The sequence below is a fragment of the Aptenodytes patagonicus genome, chromosome 5 (assembly GCF_965638725.1).
Source record: "Aptenodytes patagonicus chromosome 5, bAptPat1.pri.cur, whole genome shotgun sequence".
NCBI classification, from domain to species: domain Eukaryota; kingdom Metazoa; phylum Chordata; class Aves; order Sphenisciformes; family Spheniscidae; genus Aptenodytes; species Aptenodytes patagonicus.
This window is the reverse complement of record NC_134953.1, coordinates 14,081,332-14,096,396: the sequence shown is the minus strand read 5'-3', so window position 1 is coordinate 14,096,396 and position 15,065 is coordinate 14,081,332. Positions and strand designations below refer to the sequence as shown.

At 45.2% G+C, this 15,065-nt stretch overlaps 1 protein-coding gene and 1 long non-coding RNA gene across 3 annotated transcripts; one reads left to right on the top strand and one right to left on the bottom strand.

The window, feature by feature from the left end:
- Positions 1–359: 359 nt before the first annotated feature.
- On the bottom strand, positions 360–4,936 carry LOC143160699 (uncharacterized). The gene is made up of 2 exons (XR_012995428.1): positions 4,859–4,936; positions 360–583 (listed from the first exon to the last, which is right to left on the bottom strand). It is a non-coding gene; the product is annotated as an uncharacterized LOC143160699 (long non-coding RNA).
- On the top strand, positions 4,592–8,927 carry PPP1R3C (protein phosphatase 1 regulatory subunit 3C). Of its 2 annotated transcripts, none has more exons than XM_076338748.1 (2): positions 4,592–4,651; positions 6,361–8,927. In XM_076338748.1, the coding sequence occupies exon 2, from the start codon at positions 6,362–6,364 to the stop codon at positions 7,304–7,306; it is 945 nt and encodes a 314-aa protein (XP_076194863.1). In that variant the 5' UTR covers positions 4,592–4,651; position 6,361; the 3' UTR covers positions 7,307–8,927. The 2 variants fall into 2 exon arrangements, with proteins under 2 accessions (XP_076194863.1, XP_076194864.1); XM_076338749.1 differs by lacking the exon at positions 4,592–4,651 and adding an exon at positions 5,346–5,471.
- Positions 8,928–15,065: the final 6,138 nt, after the last annotated feature.

Genomic DNA, 15,065 nt, shown 5'->3' with positions numbered 1-15,065 from the left:
GAACAAAAGAGCTCAATTCAAGAAAAAAAAAAAAGGCTGTTGTAAACCTTGTGTGACAGCACTGTCCCCTGACCTAATGGACCACGTCTGCCTACTATCACAGATATTCTTTCATTAAAGCTCTGCTTCATTCACAGGTGTTGAGTGATGCTGCAGGAACCAAATATGTGCCAGCCAAAAGAAGGTGGATGTTTTCTGGTAACCCCAGTATTTTGCCTTTGGCCTAGCAATTGATTTTAGCCTCAAGCCCAAAATCAAATCAAAAACTTCCCTGTTAAATTGCATACTGTAACTGCATTGAGCTAGCATTGCTCTCCCACCCTGCAAACAGCAACAATTTTTCAAGGGATGCATTACTATGCAAGTGAAATGGAGATTTTTATTTTCTTCTCTCTGCACTTTTTTTCCTGTAAATGTGGTCGTGACTTAATTTCGCTCTGAGGAAATGCTTGCTTATCTTTGCTTCAAAAGGCTTCAATTAAATGCCGAAGGTCGTTCAACTCTTTCTATATCCTCAACTGCAACATATCTCCTTTCTTCCCTTCTGGAGTTGTGGGGGAGGACAGCAGAGAAGCACAGCGACCTGAAAGTAATAAAGTCAGAGTAAACCACAAAAACCTTGTTTAATCACTCCATTTCAGAACACAGACTGAAAAAAGAAGCTCTTTCATTCTACTCTGCCATAAAATGACCAGAGCCAACAAACAAATGACCAAGGCGACCCATTGCTGCCCGATAGCTGACAGGAAGGCACAGTCACTCACTAGCTGCTCTCAGAGCTGCTGGTTGAAAAGCGTTGGTTAGTTCAGACAGGTGAAGAACAGTGAGACCTGGAGGGCCGTCCACATATAAAAGCATTCACTGTGGAGCTAATACCATACATTTGTCTTCGAGCAGAACAGTGTGAACCCGATTTGCCTGCTCATCACAGGGCAACCTCAGTGAACTCCTTGCAAAGTGAGCCTGTGCCTTACATTGCCTCCGAATCATCTAGGCTGCAAATTATTTTTAAAACATACATTTAAAGTTTACCAAAACTATGGTGACTATACTAAAACTATATTTACTATAGCTAACTTGTTGCAATTAGCCTCTTACATTTAAAGTGCAATGTTTTCAGAAAAAGATGAACTAGTCTAGGTGGTCGATTTGGGTTTACTTGTTACAGAAGCAGTTGGAGGTACAACGCCTATGATGAGGTTTGATTTTAGAATCAACCCTGCCTCTTCCTATATATATATATATATATATATATATTTCTGCCGTTGCTTCTATGTGCACCTACAAATGTCAGGAAAGCTGATATGCCACAAAGTGCTGTCAAATGCACAGTAAGACAATGATTTTTTTCCTCCGGTGCTCCCATTTTAGCAGCACTATTTGAAAGGTAAGACAGACAGACAGATCTACATTTTTAAGCTGCTGATGACAGGAGAGCTGCCGAACCAAAATAACTGGAAACCCGAGTCCTCTATAAAAAGTGCAGCTAGGGAACCATCATTGACAGTGCAAACTGGTGTGCTACCTCAGATAACCCCGTCGGTTTGCCTCGATGCAGAGACATCTCCTCTGATGAGGAAAGAGTTACTCTGGCTCTACACAACGCCCTCTGCTTGTATTGGCAACCGGAAACTGGAACACCAGTCCGCAGCCATGAACGTGCTCCAGGTTACCAAGTAACACGAAGTTGCTGTATCCAGTAGTCCATATTTACTGACTTGGGCAATGATCTGCCCATGAAAGGCTCTGTATCTCACTACTGTTTTTTTGCTAAGCATATCACCTGAAATAATCTTTCATGATGTTTCCTAAGTCGGGCAAAACAGGTATTTTAACACAACGGGAACAAAGTGTTTTATAGTGGCAAACAGTGCAATGAGCTACTACACAGTAGCAGAAATATGTATAGCAAAGCCTTGAGGTGACTCCTTTTGTGCAGGCTTCAAGCATGGAATAAAATAATTTCCCAGGTCTTATTTAATGCCTGCACATAGGTAGTATGATAGAGCAGCCCCAGCTGCTGCACGTGCTCCCCAATAACGCAGCAGCCCAGCTAAACGGTGCTGTGGGGGAAGCTGCATGGACAAAGATTCAAGTAGCACAGGCTCCTAAAACTCCAGAGTTATTCACTCATTTTTTATAACGGGGAAATAGAGGTGATTTGGAAAGTGCCAGCCATGTGCCCAATCCTTCCTTATGCCCGCAGGGGATGTCGGGTCCTGCTTACTGCTGCCAGGCAGGTGGCTGAGGCTGGAAGTATTTGTAGCTTTTCCTAAAGGGAAATAAACCCCTTGCAACTAGCAAGGCTTCCGGAGCACAGGTACTGTTTTCTAGCACTTTCCCCAGGCAAGCGATAAGAACATATCATCTACCTTTGAGGGGGAGCTGGCAGTCGCCAAGAGATAAGGAAGATGGAGAGGGGAAAGGAGAGGAAGAGGATGTGAGCAGTGGGGTGTGACTGGAGAAGCGGAGGACCGGGGAAGGTCATCCTGAATAACTGGCGCCAGAGAACAGAGCAGTACTTTCCAAAACCTTATCTGCATTGCCAGTTAGTGCTTCAGGCTTCATCTGTGTGACACTTAGTGTCACGTACTGGCACGAAAGGCAGGAACTTCAGTCACCACGGGTCCGAGCTGAGAAACTGAAGTCTTACTGTCCTATGAATACTCTCATTATACATACAGAGACAGCGTACTGACCCGTGTGCCACGCCATCAGTCAGCAGAAGTGTTCCCTCTCCAGCCCTTTCACAACTGTTTTTTCTCTCTCCTTCTATGTAGCTTGAATCCAAAATGGAGGTGTCCTTGTAACCACCTGCCATGCTCACATGCTCACACACTATCTCCTAATAAACTCTCACACATAGCAGTGGAGCTTTTAATTTTTTTTGCTCACAAACCAAGAGCAGAAAAATAATTCGCGTGAACCAGAAAAATCCTGTATCATCTGTTCATCACTGTAAGCTCCCTTTGCTTCATGTAGAACACAGGACTTTCTGCTGTTCATTTGTGCATGGTCGCATCTACCGGTAAAAACCATGAACTTAGAAAATTACAGTTCACAGACTCCATATCACATCTTATAGGATGACTGCAAGTCATCCGTTGCCCTTGGGAAAAAGCAGATGGGCCAGCAAAAAGGTGACAGTGACACTTTTGATCCACAGAAGACCCACAGAGCCAGTTAGCAGCCAGGGCGTAGTCTTCGAAGAGCAGTAACTCGGGGATGGACCACCTCTGGGAGATTCACAACCTGCAGAAGACAGCACGCTGCCACCCATGGGCTGTCCACCCCTCCAGCATCTACAAGGGCTTGTCAGCCTTGTGGATCCTGCTCGTGGGGCCTTCTGGGAGGCAGGACGCAAGCAGTGAGACAGCATTGCTACGGCTAATGCTGCGGAGGCTGTTTTCTACCGATTTTTGTCCCTTTGCTCTAGAAACAGGTAATAGATACAATGTGGGAACTACAGCAGGGCCTGTCATATCCTCAGACAGTGCACAGATCACCATGTGTGGGAGGTGAAAAGCCATCGGCACCATTCAAATGAAATGTCCAAAAGTACTTTTTCACGGAGGACAAGGACAGTTAATATTCCAGGATGACAGATTTCTGGCTCTGGCAACATTATCTTACAATGTAGCGCTCCAGCTCCTTTTCAACGAAGCTAACAGTCTGTAATTTCAACTGGGTATTACTTTTGTTCCACTAGGTAACATCCTTTAGCAGTGACTTGAAGCTGCCCTACTTTGACATGTAAACCAATATCCACTTCACATGGAAATCCCATGTAGCAAATCCCTGTTTGCTTTCTGGTTGCTTGAAAAGGCAGGTATTTGGGCAAGCCCACTTTGAAACTCCTGCCTGCCTTCCAGCAGCTCTGTTGAGACCTTGTCTCCTGCCTTTCTGAAGGAGGGTAAGAGGGTAAAGGTGCAGTTTTGGAGCAGGCTCCTGCAGCCCTGTAGCTCCCTGCTCCCCTCCGGCCCAGGTCAGGCGGACGGATTCCTGCCAGGGAGGGGTCTGCTCAGCTGCCCCTTCGAAACACTTGCAGGAAGACATGAGAACTCTGAAAATACCAAGAGGAAATGCCCTTGGCCATAAGTAGGCAATACAGCAGGGCATTGAGCCTTAGGGAGGAAAAAAAAGGGGGAGGGGAAAAAAGGTAAAAAAAAGTGAAAAGGGGAAAAAAGGGAAAAAAGGGGAAAAAAGGGGAAAAAAGGGGGGAAAAGGGGGGGAAAAGAAAAAAAAGGACAAAAGAAAAAAGGGAAAAAGAGGGGAAAAAAGGGAGAAAAGAGGGGAAAAAAGGAAAAAAAAAAAGGATTAAAAAAAAAAGGAAACCGTGGGTGTCCCTGCGCGGGGGGCGGCACAGGGCGCCCCGCAGCCGGGCCAGTCGCCGCCGCACGGCCGGGACACGTGAAGAGGCGGCAGCCGCCCCCCCGCCGCGGGGCCGCCGGCACGCACAGCCTCGCCTCGCCTCGCCTCGCCGCGCCGCGCCGGGCCGGGCCGGGCCGGGCCGGGCCGCACCCCCGCGGGGCCGGGGCCGCCCCTTGGCCGCCCGCCGCGGGACGGGCCTCATAAAGGCGGTGGCGGCGCGGGCGAGGCGCGGCGCGGCGCGGATCGGATCGGAGCGGCCCCATCCCGTGCGCTGCAGCAGGTAAGCGCCGCCCGCCCCCCGAGAGCGCGCTCCAGCCCCCCCCGTTGCCCCCGCCCGTGCTTTTGCCCTGTTTTTTCTAGGTGTGCTCCTCCAGGCCGGCGGAACCGACAGCCATCGGGCTTCAGCCTGTGGGGGAATAAAGCCTCAAAACTTGCACCGCTCCCCTCCCCTCCGCCGGTTTTATAGGTCCTGCAGAAGCGTCCTTACGCTTGTGTGGTGCCTGTAAATGCTGCTGAGCCCACCGCATCTTTCGCTGGCAGTTCGTTTTTGCCTCTTCGAGCAGCCTGCCTTTTTCAGGTTGTGTCGCTGGGGTTTTTTGGTTGGTTGTTGGTTTGGGTTTTTCCCTCCGCCTCCCTCTTCTTTTGATACTGCAAAAGCTTAGGAGCAGTTGCCCCAGGAGCTGGTCACAAAAGTTACGGAGAGAGTATTTTTGAAGCCTTAGTTCTTTTCCCGCTAAAGCAAAGCAAGACTTGATTAATTTGACGTTGGTACTCTCCTCGTCCTACTTATTATGGCAAATACTGCCACAATAAAAAAAGCACGGAGAAGAATTAAGAGGCCAGCGCAGATTCTGCTTTTTTTGGCAGGGCTCAGGAGTACCAGTGAGAACCCTGGGAACGAGAAAGCCATTTATTTAAGTGACAAAGCAAATGCTCTGGCTTCCCATGACTCAACAAAAAATCCACATTTCCAGCAAGGACTGCATCCGTCTCAGAAGGGATGTGCTGCAGTTGAAGCCCCTTTTCACAAATATTCAAGCTAACTGGCTTTGCGTGGGCCATGTTCTTGCATAGTAATTGTGATTTTCATCATCTGAGAGGTAGGGTTATGAATAAATCTTAAAAAAAAAAAAAGCTGTAGCATTCTTACTGAATACTTGCAGTAGGCTTTCGGCATGGACTTTGGGGATTATAGAAAGATATTTTAAGCCAGTTCTTGAAGCTTGATGGTGAAAGAGTTTTTTCACCTTGATGAGGTGAAAAAATAAAGTGTGTCCCTCCCCCCCCCTTTTTTTTCCTCCTAATCACTCAGCAGTCAACGTTAACAGTGCAGAAGAGCTCTGTTACCTAGACCTGGGTTAATAGCTCATAGAAAATATTTCCAAAGGCACTTTAGCATTTTTATTCATCTGAACTAACCAAAACTAGAGCGCCTAACAAATGCACTTATGGTTGTTCAGAGCCACAGCGTGATGGTTCTGCGTCCAGGTATATAGCATCCCATTTGATGCTGTCATGGGGTAGGTGACCTGCTTAATATAGTGCTGTCTCTGCTCTGAGATGAAGCAGCTGATCCAGCTTGCTGGAATTTTAAGACCTGGCTCAGAGTCTGTAAAAGGGAAGCTGAAGTGGGTGCGCACTGCCACTGTAACTGGAGCTGTTTTACTGGTTACTAGACTGTTCTTTTCTGTATTTTCAAGGAAATGTGTTTAATTAGTTGTCACTAAAATCTATTTTTCAGAGGTTCAGAAAAAGCAAATGAGACTACATTTGAATTGAAAGAGTTCAGAATTAGCAAGAAATGACTGAATAGTCTCACGCTAGTTCCTTAGCTTGAACTGTCAATTTTAATTTAGGCTGCATTATTTAAAGCCATGCAAAGACAAGGCCATGAATAATTAAGAGAGGGGATGAAGCAAATATGCATTCTTAAGAAGCTTCTTACCTGATGTAACAAATAATAACGTCCTGTCTTTCTGCTCCTTTCAGAATGATACAGATCTTGGACCCGAGACCCTTGCCAAGCTCCATCATGCCCGTGGATGTGGCCATGAGAATTTGCCTAGCCCATTCTCCACCGCTGAAGAGTTTTCTCAGCCCCCTTGAGGACTGTCAAAGAAACAACTTTGTGAACAGATTCAAACCTCTCAGACCGTGTCTTCACGTGAAGCGTGACTCCGAAGCTCAGAAGAGTGACTGGAACCACTCAGCAGCCCGAGCCAAGAAGCGAGTTGTGTTTGCAGACTCGAAGGGGCTGTCCCTGACGGCGATACACACCTTCTCCGAGTTCCAGGAGCACCCTGGGTGGGATCTTCAGTTTGACCTCTTAGGCCTTGAAAACATAACATCTGGCTTAAAGCTTCATGAGGAGAAAAACTTGATTCTGGGTTTCCCTCGGCCCTCAGCTGACTACCTGGACTTCAGGAACCGCCTGCAGAAGAACTTGGTCTGCCTGGAGAACTGCACCCTGCAAGAGAAGGTGCTGTCGGGCACTGTGAAAGTAAAAAACGTGAGCTTCGAAAAAAAGGTTCAGGTTCGAATTACCTTTGATACGTGGAAGACCTGCACGGACGTTGAGTGCGTATACATGAACAATGTTTACAGCGATTCTGAAAATGATACCTTCTCATTTACCATTGACTTGCCTCCTGCCATTTCCTCTGAAGAGAAGATAGAGTTTTGCATTTCTTACCAAAGTGGAGAACATACCTTCTGGGACAATAACGAGGGTCAGAATTACAAGATTCTCCATGCAGAGTGGAAGCCTGATGGTGTTCAGATACCATCTGCCAAGAAAGACTGTGTAGATCTTCAGACTCCAAGGAGAGGACAAGAGAGAGAGCCCGATCAGCTAGGCAGTCCGAGGCTGTCCAGTGATCTCTTTCCCCGGTGGCAGAGCTTGGGTCAGATTGAAAATTCATCACCATATTGGTGATCAATACTAGCGAGGAAGCGTTCTTCCATTTGGCAACAGAACAGTGTTAGTTTTCTGGTTCACATGCTATGTGACGAAACCGCCTGGCAGGTTTTGTTGGCTGGCTGAACAAATCCAAGTTCACTAGTCTGTGGGACTTGTTAAACCATATTATGCTACTGAAGTTCTTAGCAGAACTTATCCTTGGAAAGAAAGAAAACCAAGATAAAACCCATGCGTATGCCACCTACTATAGAAATAGCATGACTGTATCTTAAGTAGATGCTGCTTGCTTTCTGCTGTAGACTCTCCTGAGTCACTAGGTGAGAGACTCTTGTGAGGAAGTATGGAAGGTGGTGGCGTCTTAGCAAGCTGTAGTAACTGTATGTGTGAGAGTATGTGTGCATGCACAAGGACGTTACATGAACAGAACATCACAATTAATTTTGCACCTATTAGGAGTGTAGCAGAGATGAGGTGTTGCTGTTAGGACGGAGGCTTGCTATGACCATCTGTGTGCTTGTAGCAGGGGCAGGTAGGAATGCATGGCTAGGATTTGTGGCTTCAATACAGGTTAAGAAACTTGGAGAGGATAATGGAAAAGTGGGAAAAGGGGAGGAGGTAGGATGTGCTGTATAACTTGGAAACGTACAATGTTCTGATTTCTTCTTTCCAAAGCTGGTCCTCTAAATCCCAGAGAAAGTTCTATGGGATAAAAAGGAGAATACAGAAAACGATGCGAAGTGAGTGGTGGAAGTGACCGCTGCTTTGGGAAGACACCTCTGTGCTTGTTGGCTTTGTGAATAATAAATGTCTTGCATTTGAGAACAAATCTAACCTTGACTTCATCATCCTACTCACTTCGCAGGCAGATGGTTACCTCCTAATGTTAAAAGAAAAACGTGCCTTTTAAAAAGAATTTAAAACCACCCTACATGCCAAAAATAGGGTTAGGTGACAAAACAGACAAAGTGATTTGTAAACTTCCTAGTCTGTAGCAGCATTAGATGATTTGACTCATCACCTGATCTAATCTTACAGCATCTGATGGTCGAGTATCCTGCTCCCTATTGCAAAGTTAGCGATGACTTTTCACAAGTGTGTAACATAGGCAAGGTCCTTCATATTGAAGACTTGCACTTTGTGAAAGCTAATTTCTTTAAAAGAGCAAGGTTGCTACTAGTTTTTTCTAGACTGAATATAGGCTTGCACATAAATAGAAAGCTGCTCTGTTTTATTGTACCTCATTTTTTGAAGGTTTTTTTTTTTTTAGACTTCAGTAAACTAATGTATATTTTGTATCTGTATGGTTATAATTTAGCTTTCTGAGCTGTCAGACTGTAAAGGTGATCTGTGTTTCATGCAAGACTTGTGTGAGAGATTGCCCAATACCTACTCAGCAGGTGTGAATACTGGCATACCTTTTAGCTGTACAGAAATGGTGTTAACATCAAAATATAAATCACGGTTTTGCCCATTGCTAAGAAGTATAATATGCTGAGTCTGAAGCTACTTGCAATGCAGTGAGATGATAAATACTAAGGTGAAATAAGCCTCCTCCACTAATTGCGCTTTTTCCCTACGTAACCCTTGCTGTTATATGTAAACTAGCCATTTTAAGAATAAATTGTATTTTGATACACCTGGTTCTTAACTGTGTCAGCTCAATCTGTCTATTTTCTCAACTTCTTTAAACAACCAGTTGCGATATAAGGTACAACCAGTTTGTTCTGTGCCGTGGGATGTTGCTAAGGCTGGCTGTGGTATGGTATCTCAGGTCAGCAGCTGGCATTACCTTGAAGATGAAATCCAAGCTCTTACTAAATGAGAGATCCTCAAAAGTATTCGCCTTATGAATTGTGTCATTTAAAAAACCCTGTATCTCACCAAATTTAACTGGAATATTGTGGTTTGACAGATTCTGTCAGGGATCTTGCTGTGCCATGGATGAGTCTGTCTGGCAGGAGTCTGTCTTAATCCGATGGCCAGACTTACCTGCCAAGCTAAAGCATATGTGATGCTTGCATGGGTGCATCTAGACAGCAGCACTTAATGTCTTCTGGCTCGCTTTTACCTGGTACTTAGCTCGTTACGCTGCCTCCTGCAGCTATACTGCTGTTTGGGGCACTGGGAGGTTGGGTTTTCTCCTCTTATACCTAGGAACCCAGCTGAACTGCCATCAGTACCAAAAAACTCCCTGTAAAAATAGTGTCTGTCTTTGAGCCAGCCGTTCACCTTTGATGCTGCAGCGTGGCCCTACCCTTGCAGTTACTTAGAATGGAGAAAATGGTGTGCTGTTTCCCAAGGGCCCTAGTCCCCACGGGGCAGAGGGTTTTGGTACACCCCTGCTTCTCCTAGGTGGCAATTTAGACTAGCACAGAGCAAGAACAGGCTAGCCAGCACCAGTTGTGCACCAGATACTTTATATGGGATTTCTTAATACATTAACTCAGTGACAAGATGCAGTTTAGTTCAATCTGTTGCACACAAAGTCAAGGGTTTCCCAGCACGAAATCTAGTTTTAATTATGAAAAAGCAATTCTCAAAAGGCGAAAGAGAACATGGCGCTAACAGCATGTTTCTGACCTGGGGAACAAATTTAGAGCTTCCACATTGCAAAGCCTGCACTGGACGCAGAGCCCTCCTTTCCCCCACGCCACCTACCAATCTCAAACTCTACTACACTGTGTCTTACTGCGCAGGAGCTCTTATGATACATACTGCACCACCAGCTCCCTGCTCTAGAAAAAAAAGTGAACCGAAGAGACATTTGTAACTTAAGTGGCTTGAAGGCTCCTTTACCTCAATGCGGGACTTTGCTTCGGCAAACTGGATGCAAGGCTACTGTGGAGCAGAAGCCTTCTAGCATGAGGAAAAGTAGCATTTCTTATCCTCCAGCCAAGTTTTGTGACCAGCCAAAATGCTTACTTGTCCTCCTCTTGACTGAGACATAAATCACTTAAAAATACCAAGAAGACAGGTTCCTTTGACCAGGCTTTGGCTTTAAGCCAGCTTCTTTGCAAAGATGCCTTGCAAGATCTTATTTGCCCAGCGGAGAGGCAATGCGGTGCTGCAGTGTCGCTCAGCAGCTCCAAAGCCCTCCCTCAGTCGAGAGAGCAAAGGATTTCTCCTTTCTCCGCTCCCGACCAAAGCAATGCAGTTTCACTCCTTCCTCTTTTAAAACAGAACTTGTGTTTAACACTAAAGCTCGCATCCATCTAAAGGGTAACAGGCTCCTAGAGGAAGGTATCAGCAACACTAAGGTATAGTAACTGAAAAAAAAAAATTAGTCTTACAAATGTTTTTATCAGACACTGAGAAAAACAATGTCACCCTTGGAAAACTGTCTTAGCCCAGGGGATTCAAACATGCATCTTAGATGCTGCTCTTTCAGACACAACCTATACAAAAACTGAAGGTATAAAGCAGATGCAGTCCTTGAAACAGAGCTTGCAAACTTATGGCATCATCGCATTCCCTTAGGAAGTCACTTTTCCAGCTGCATTGTAGATTTGTATTTCCACCACTAAGGTGACAGAGTGGATGACTGGATTCACTCCTATAGCTCTGTAGGTCTGTCGTGGTTTAACCTCAGTCGGCAACTAAGCACCACGCAGCCGCTCGCTCACTCCCCCCACCCGGTGGGATGGGGGAGAGAATTGGAAGAGCACAAGTTAGAACAACTCGTGGGTTGAGATAAAAACAGTTTAATAATTGAAATAAAATGATAATAATATGATAATAATAATAATAATACACAAAGCAAGTGATGCACAGTGCAATTGCTCACCACCCGCCGACCGATGCCCAGCCAGTCCCCGAGCAGCGGCCCCCCCGGCCAGCTTTCCCCAGTTTATGTACTGAGCATGACGCCACATGGTATGGAATGTCCCTTTGGCCAGTTTGGCTGTGCCCCCTCCCAGCTTCTTGTGCACCTCCAGCCTTCTCAGTCGGTAGAGCATGGGAAGCTGAAAAGTCCTTGGCTGGTGTAAGCATTACCTAGCAACAACTAAAACATCGGTGCGTTATCAACTTTGTTCTCATCCTAAATCCAAAACACTGTACCAGCTACTAGAAAGGAAATTAACTCTATCCCTGCCGAAACCAGGACAAGGTCTAAGGTGTCTGACTTTTGGGTATAGCCTATGGGTGGCACAGTATTTACAGACTTTATTCTTCAAACCTAAGTGTTTCAAGTTGGGTTCCTAATAACTGTACTCACTTTTGTGAAGCTAGGCCTAGTCTTACCATGCAAAATTAAATTGAAATTTGCTGGTGTTTCATATTAACAAAGATCTGTCACCCTGGAAGATCAGCATCTGAACATTTCCTGAGAACATAATTGGTATTTTCACAGGCAATTAGTGAATGTCTTTTTCTGTAATTATATATATCTAAACAAATTACCACAATTTATATGGTAAATCTAGTAAATTAATGGTAATATGGTAGATGATACGGTATTTACATATACATAAAGCAACAACTCCCAGCCCTCTCAGACACTTCTGAGCTTTAAAATGAAATGTAATCAAGAATAAAATGTTTCAGTGAGGCCGAAATAAAAGAAAGTAAGGCTGCACTAAATCCTCTCTTGAGAGGCCTCTCCTCCTGTTTCAAGAATCACCTGTACTTCAGCCATTCCTGACTGGCATTTGCTTAACCTGTCCTTACAGCCCTCCAGTGATGGAGGTTCCACAAGCTTTCCAATTATTCTTTCTTCTTCTTACCTTAAAAGAGGCTCCTGAGGTCTCAGCCTAATAAAAATTAAGCTCCTACTTACTTGTTTTATTCTGCATAGACAAGAAGAGGAAACTATTGCTTTCTTTTTGCAATAGCCTGTAAATGCTTGAGAGCAAAGAACAGCTTTCTGTCCTCTCCCCACATCCCTTCTCTAGGCTATGTAATACTTCAGTTCATGAAAAATGGATATTTCAGCTTTTCATCCTTGTTTGGAAAGGAACCTGTTAGACCTTTGGATTTTCCTCAAGGCAGAAATATCACTCTCAGCTAGCTCTGGTAAGAGCCTTGTGGTGTGGTCCTCAACTTCACCAGTGAAAACTTAACACAGCTCAGTACCCATCTTTCATTGCTCAACTGACTTCATCTGTCTCATACAATAAGGCCTCGGGAATGTACATATCGTTTCTGTAGCGCTCGATAGACTGTCCCTGAAGCTTATGACAGCCGAGCAGATTGAATCAGTGATGCGCTTCACCAACAATTTATTCTGAGGATGGTATTTCCTCCATTAAAAACATTCATCTTTTTCCTGCTCCTCCTCCCTATATTGCAAAGTGCTTCTAACGCTCCAGCCTTTGTTTATCTCCTTTCTGGACTAGTCATTAAGTTGGTCAGCTTTCATTTCTTCCATGTGAAGAACAGTGTTTTCTGCTTCAGTGACAAAATTCATGCAAGCTTGATAGGATTCGTGCAGAAAAGGCAGACTGACTTTTGTTTTTGCAGTGTTCACTGCAGGTGGCCCAGTGTTGATCTCGGTAAGTGCATCTTTCAAACAGTAAGGTAGAAAATACCAGGGTTAATTCTGGTGAGGCAAAGCATGAACGCAGCACTGTGGGTCTGCTCAGTTGCTGGTAATTTTGTAAGACGCTTTAGGCACTGCAGTGCACTGAACATACAGCAGTCGTGTACATGCGTTACATCCTCAGCTTTCTTTGAGCACAGGGGAAAAAATAAGGCTGCTCAACAGCTAAAGACTGTGGGTGTCTGAATTACCGGACAATATCAGTTTCAGAAGTCTGTCATCGTCTTTGTTCAGGAAGGACGCCAGGGCAGTATATAATACCAGTACACAGGAACAGTCTGCTGGTGAAAAGGAGACCCCAGCAATTGAGATGGGAAGAGTTAGGACCACTCATAGGTCCTCAGGACAAGAGCTAAGAACCACCCCACCAGTAGGAGATGGAAATGATGCTTTAGGGATAGGTGTTATTGCTGAAGTAAATCTTCTGCAGGCCTGATGTCAGCCTGGGAGTGGTGGGTTAGTGCTGAATGCTGCATTAGCAGCAGCCAGAAAATGAGAGTAGCAGGTGCTGATTGTATGGCACACGTGGTGGTTATTTGCTAAATAACTGAATGACATTAATTTCCCTCCAAATCAAACCTTTACCATGCTGGAGAAAAACAAAAGGGGCATTTCACAGGCTCCTATCTCAGCATCCTAGTTGTACGGGGATCAGTTGCCCAACTTTTTACATTGGCTCATGCAAAAGCATAAGGTCAAGGCACCACTGAAGACATACCTGGGCCTGTGCTGAATGCAGTGTGGTCCTTGTTAGAGTAACAGGTGTGGGTACAAGGTGTTTCTACTCAGCTGGAAGACAGAGCGATGGGGCAATACACTCTGTGATGAGTATGAGTGAAGACTCTGCTCCTCTACTGCAAAATCTGTGAGCAGCTGAATACTGAAGAACTCGACTCTGATATTCATTCTAGCTAGTAACCAGAAAAACATAGTATTTTGATATTTTCAGTGGACTACAAATGTCAAATATTATGTTCTTATTCTCAAGATCAGTTACGTAAATAACATTGCATTTTATTCTATCCAGTGAAAAATATGCTACTTCTTAAGTATAAAATGTCATACAAACGCTACAAGTGTACATTCTGGGCAAGTGCAGGTTAAGGTGTCATGTACTCATAGCCTCAAGCAGCTAACTGACAGCGGAGGTTGTGCTGGATTTCTCCTCCTTGCGCTTCAGTCATTATTCAGAGAGGGGAAAAAAGAGAGATGAAGTCTGTTTCCAAGATCACATCTTGCTAGCTAGTTATTAGAGCTCACATCTTACTCCTGCCAGCGCCAGGAGGTTGCCCAGGGCATACACCTGCGCTGAGTTCAGGGTCACGGTGGCTGTGAAGCCGTTCGCCCTGGCAGGTGTAGTCTTTCTTGTCTCTTGTGGTAATATGGGAAAGAATTACTTTCTGTCAGCATGGCAGTGATGGGGAGAGAGAGGCCTGTGCAGTCATTTTAAATAATCAGTCATCTTCCCTGGGCTAAAAGTTCCTTAGAGAAGGCAAAGTTTTACCCTTCAGGATCTACAGTTCACAGGTACGTACTAATGCCTTCTTCAGCCACTGGTGAACATAGGGCAGCAATGCCTTTACAAGGAACAACTAAGCAGAGACATATATTTGTAGTTAATTATCATGTTAGGGCAGCAAGAGCAGAGCAGAGTGAATTCCAAATGCAAAATACTGCCCCCCCTTCCTTTTCTGTATGAATTATATTAGACCCTCTGGTGTTTGCTTATCCCTCTTGGGAGCCTTTTCAAAGCATTCGCAGCTCTGGGATTTAATGCCTGGCATCGCTGACGTGCGGAATTAAAAATGTCAACCATATTTGCCACCTTCTGTTTTTAGATTAGCAACAGAGAAAATAGTCCTTGGCCTGCACGTAAAGCCAGGAGGGCCCAAGGGATGCAGCTGCAGTGCGAGCGGAGGGGGGAGAGGAGAGCCCATCGCGGGGCAGCCCAGAGGGAAGGAGGCAAAAGTCCCTCTGGAGCTACAGGAGCAACTGGAGGAGATGGAAGCTGTGGATAAAAGCTCTGTCAAATGCTCATTGCTGTATGTGATCTGGCACGGAAACCTGTTGTAGTGTTATTTCAGGAGACAAGAGGAGAATGTTTTTGTCCATAGCCCTTTGGCCAGGAAAAGGACTGGGTTATAGCATAATTGATCTCTGCAGTGGTTAGCAATCAGAGTGGTTTGACAAAAGATAGTAAAAAACCTGATTTTCACTGGGTGGTCCTGATGTACA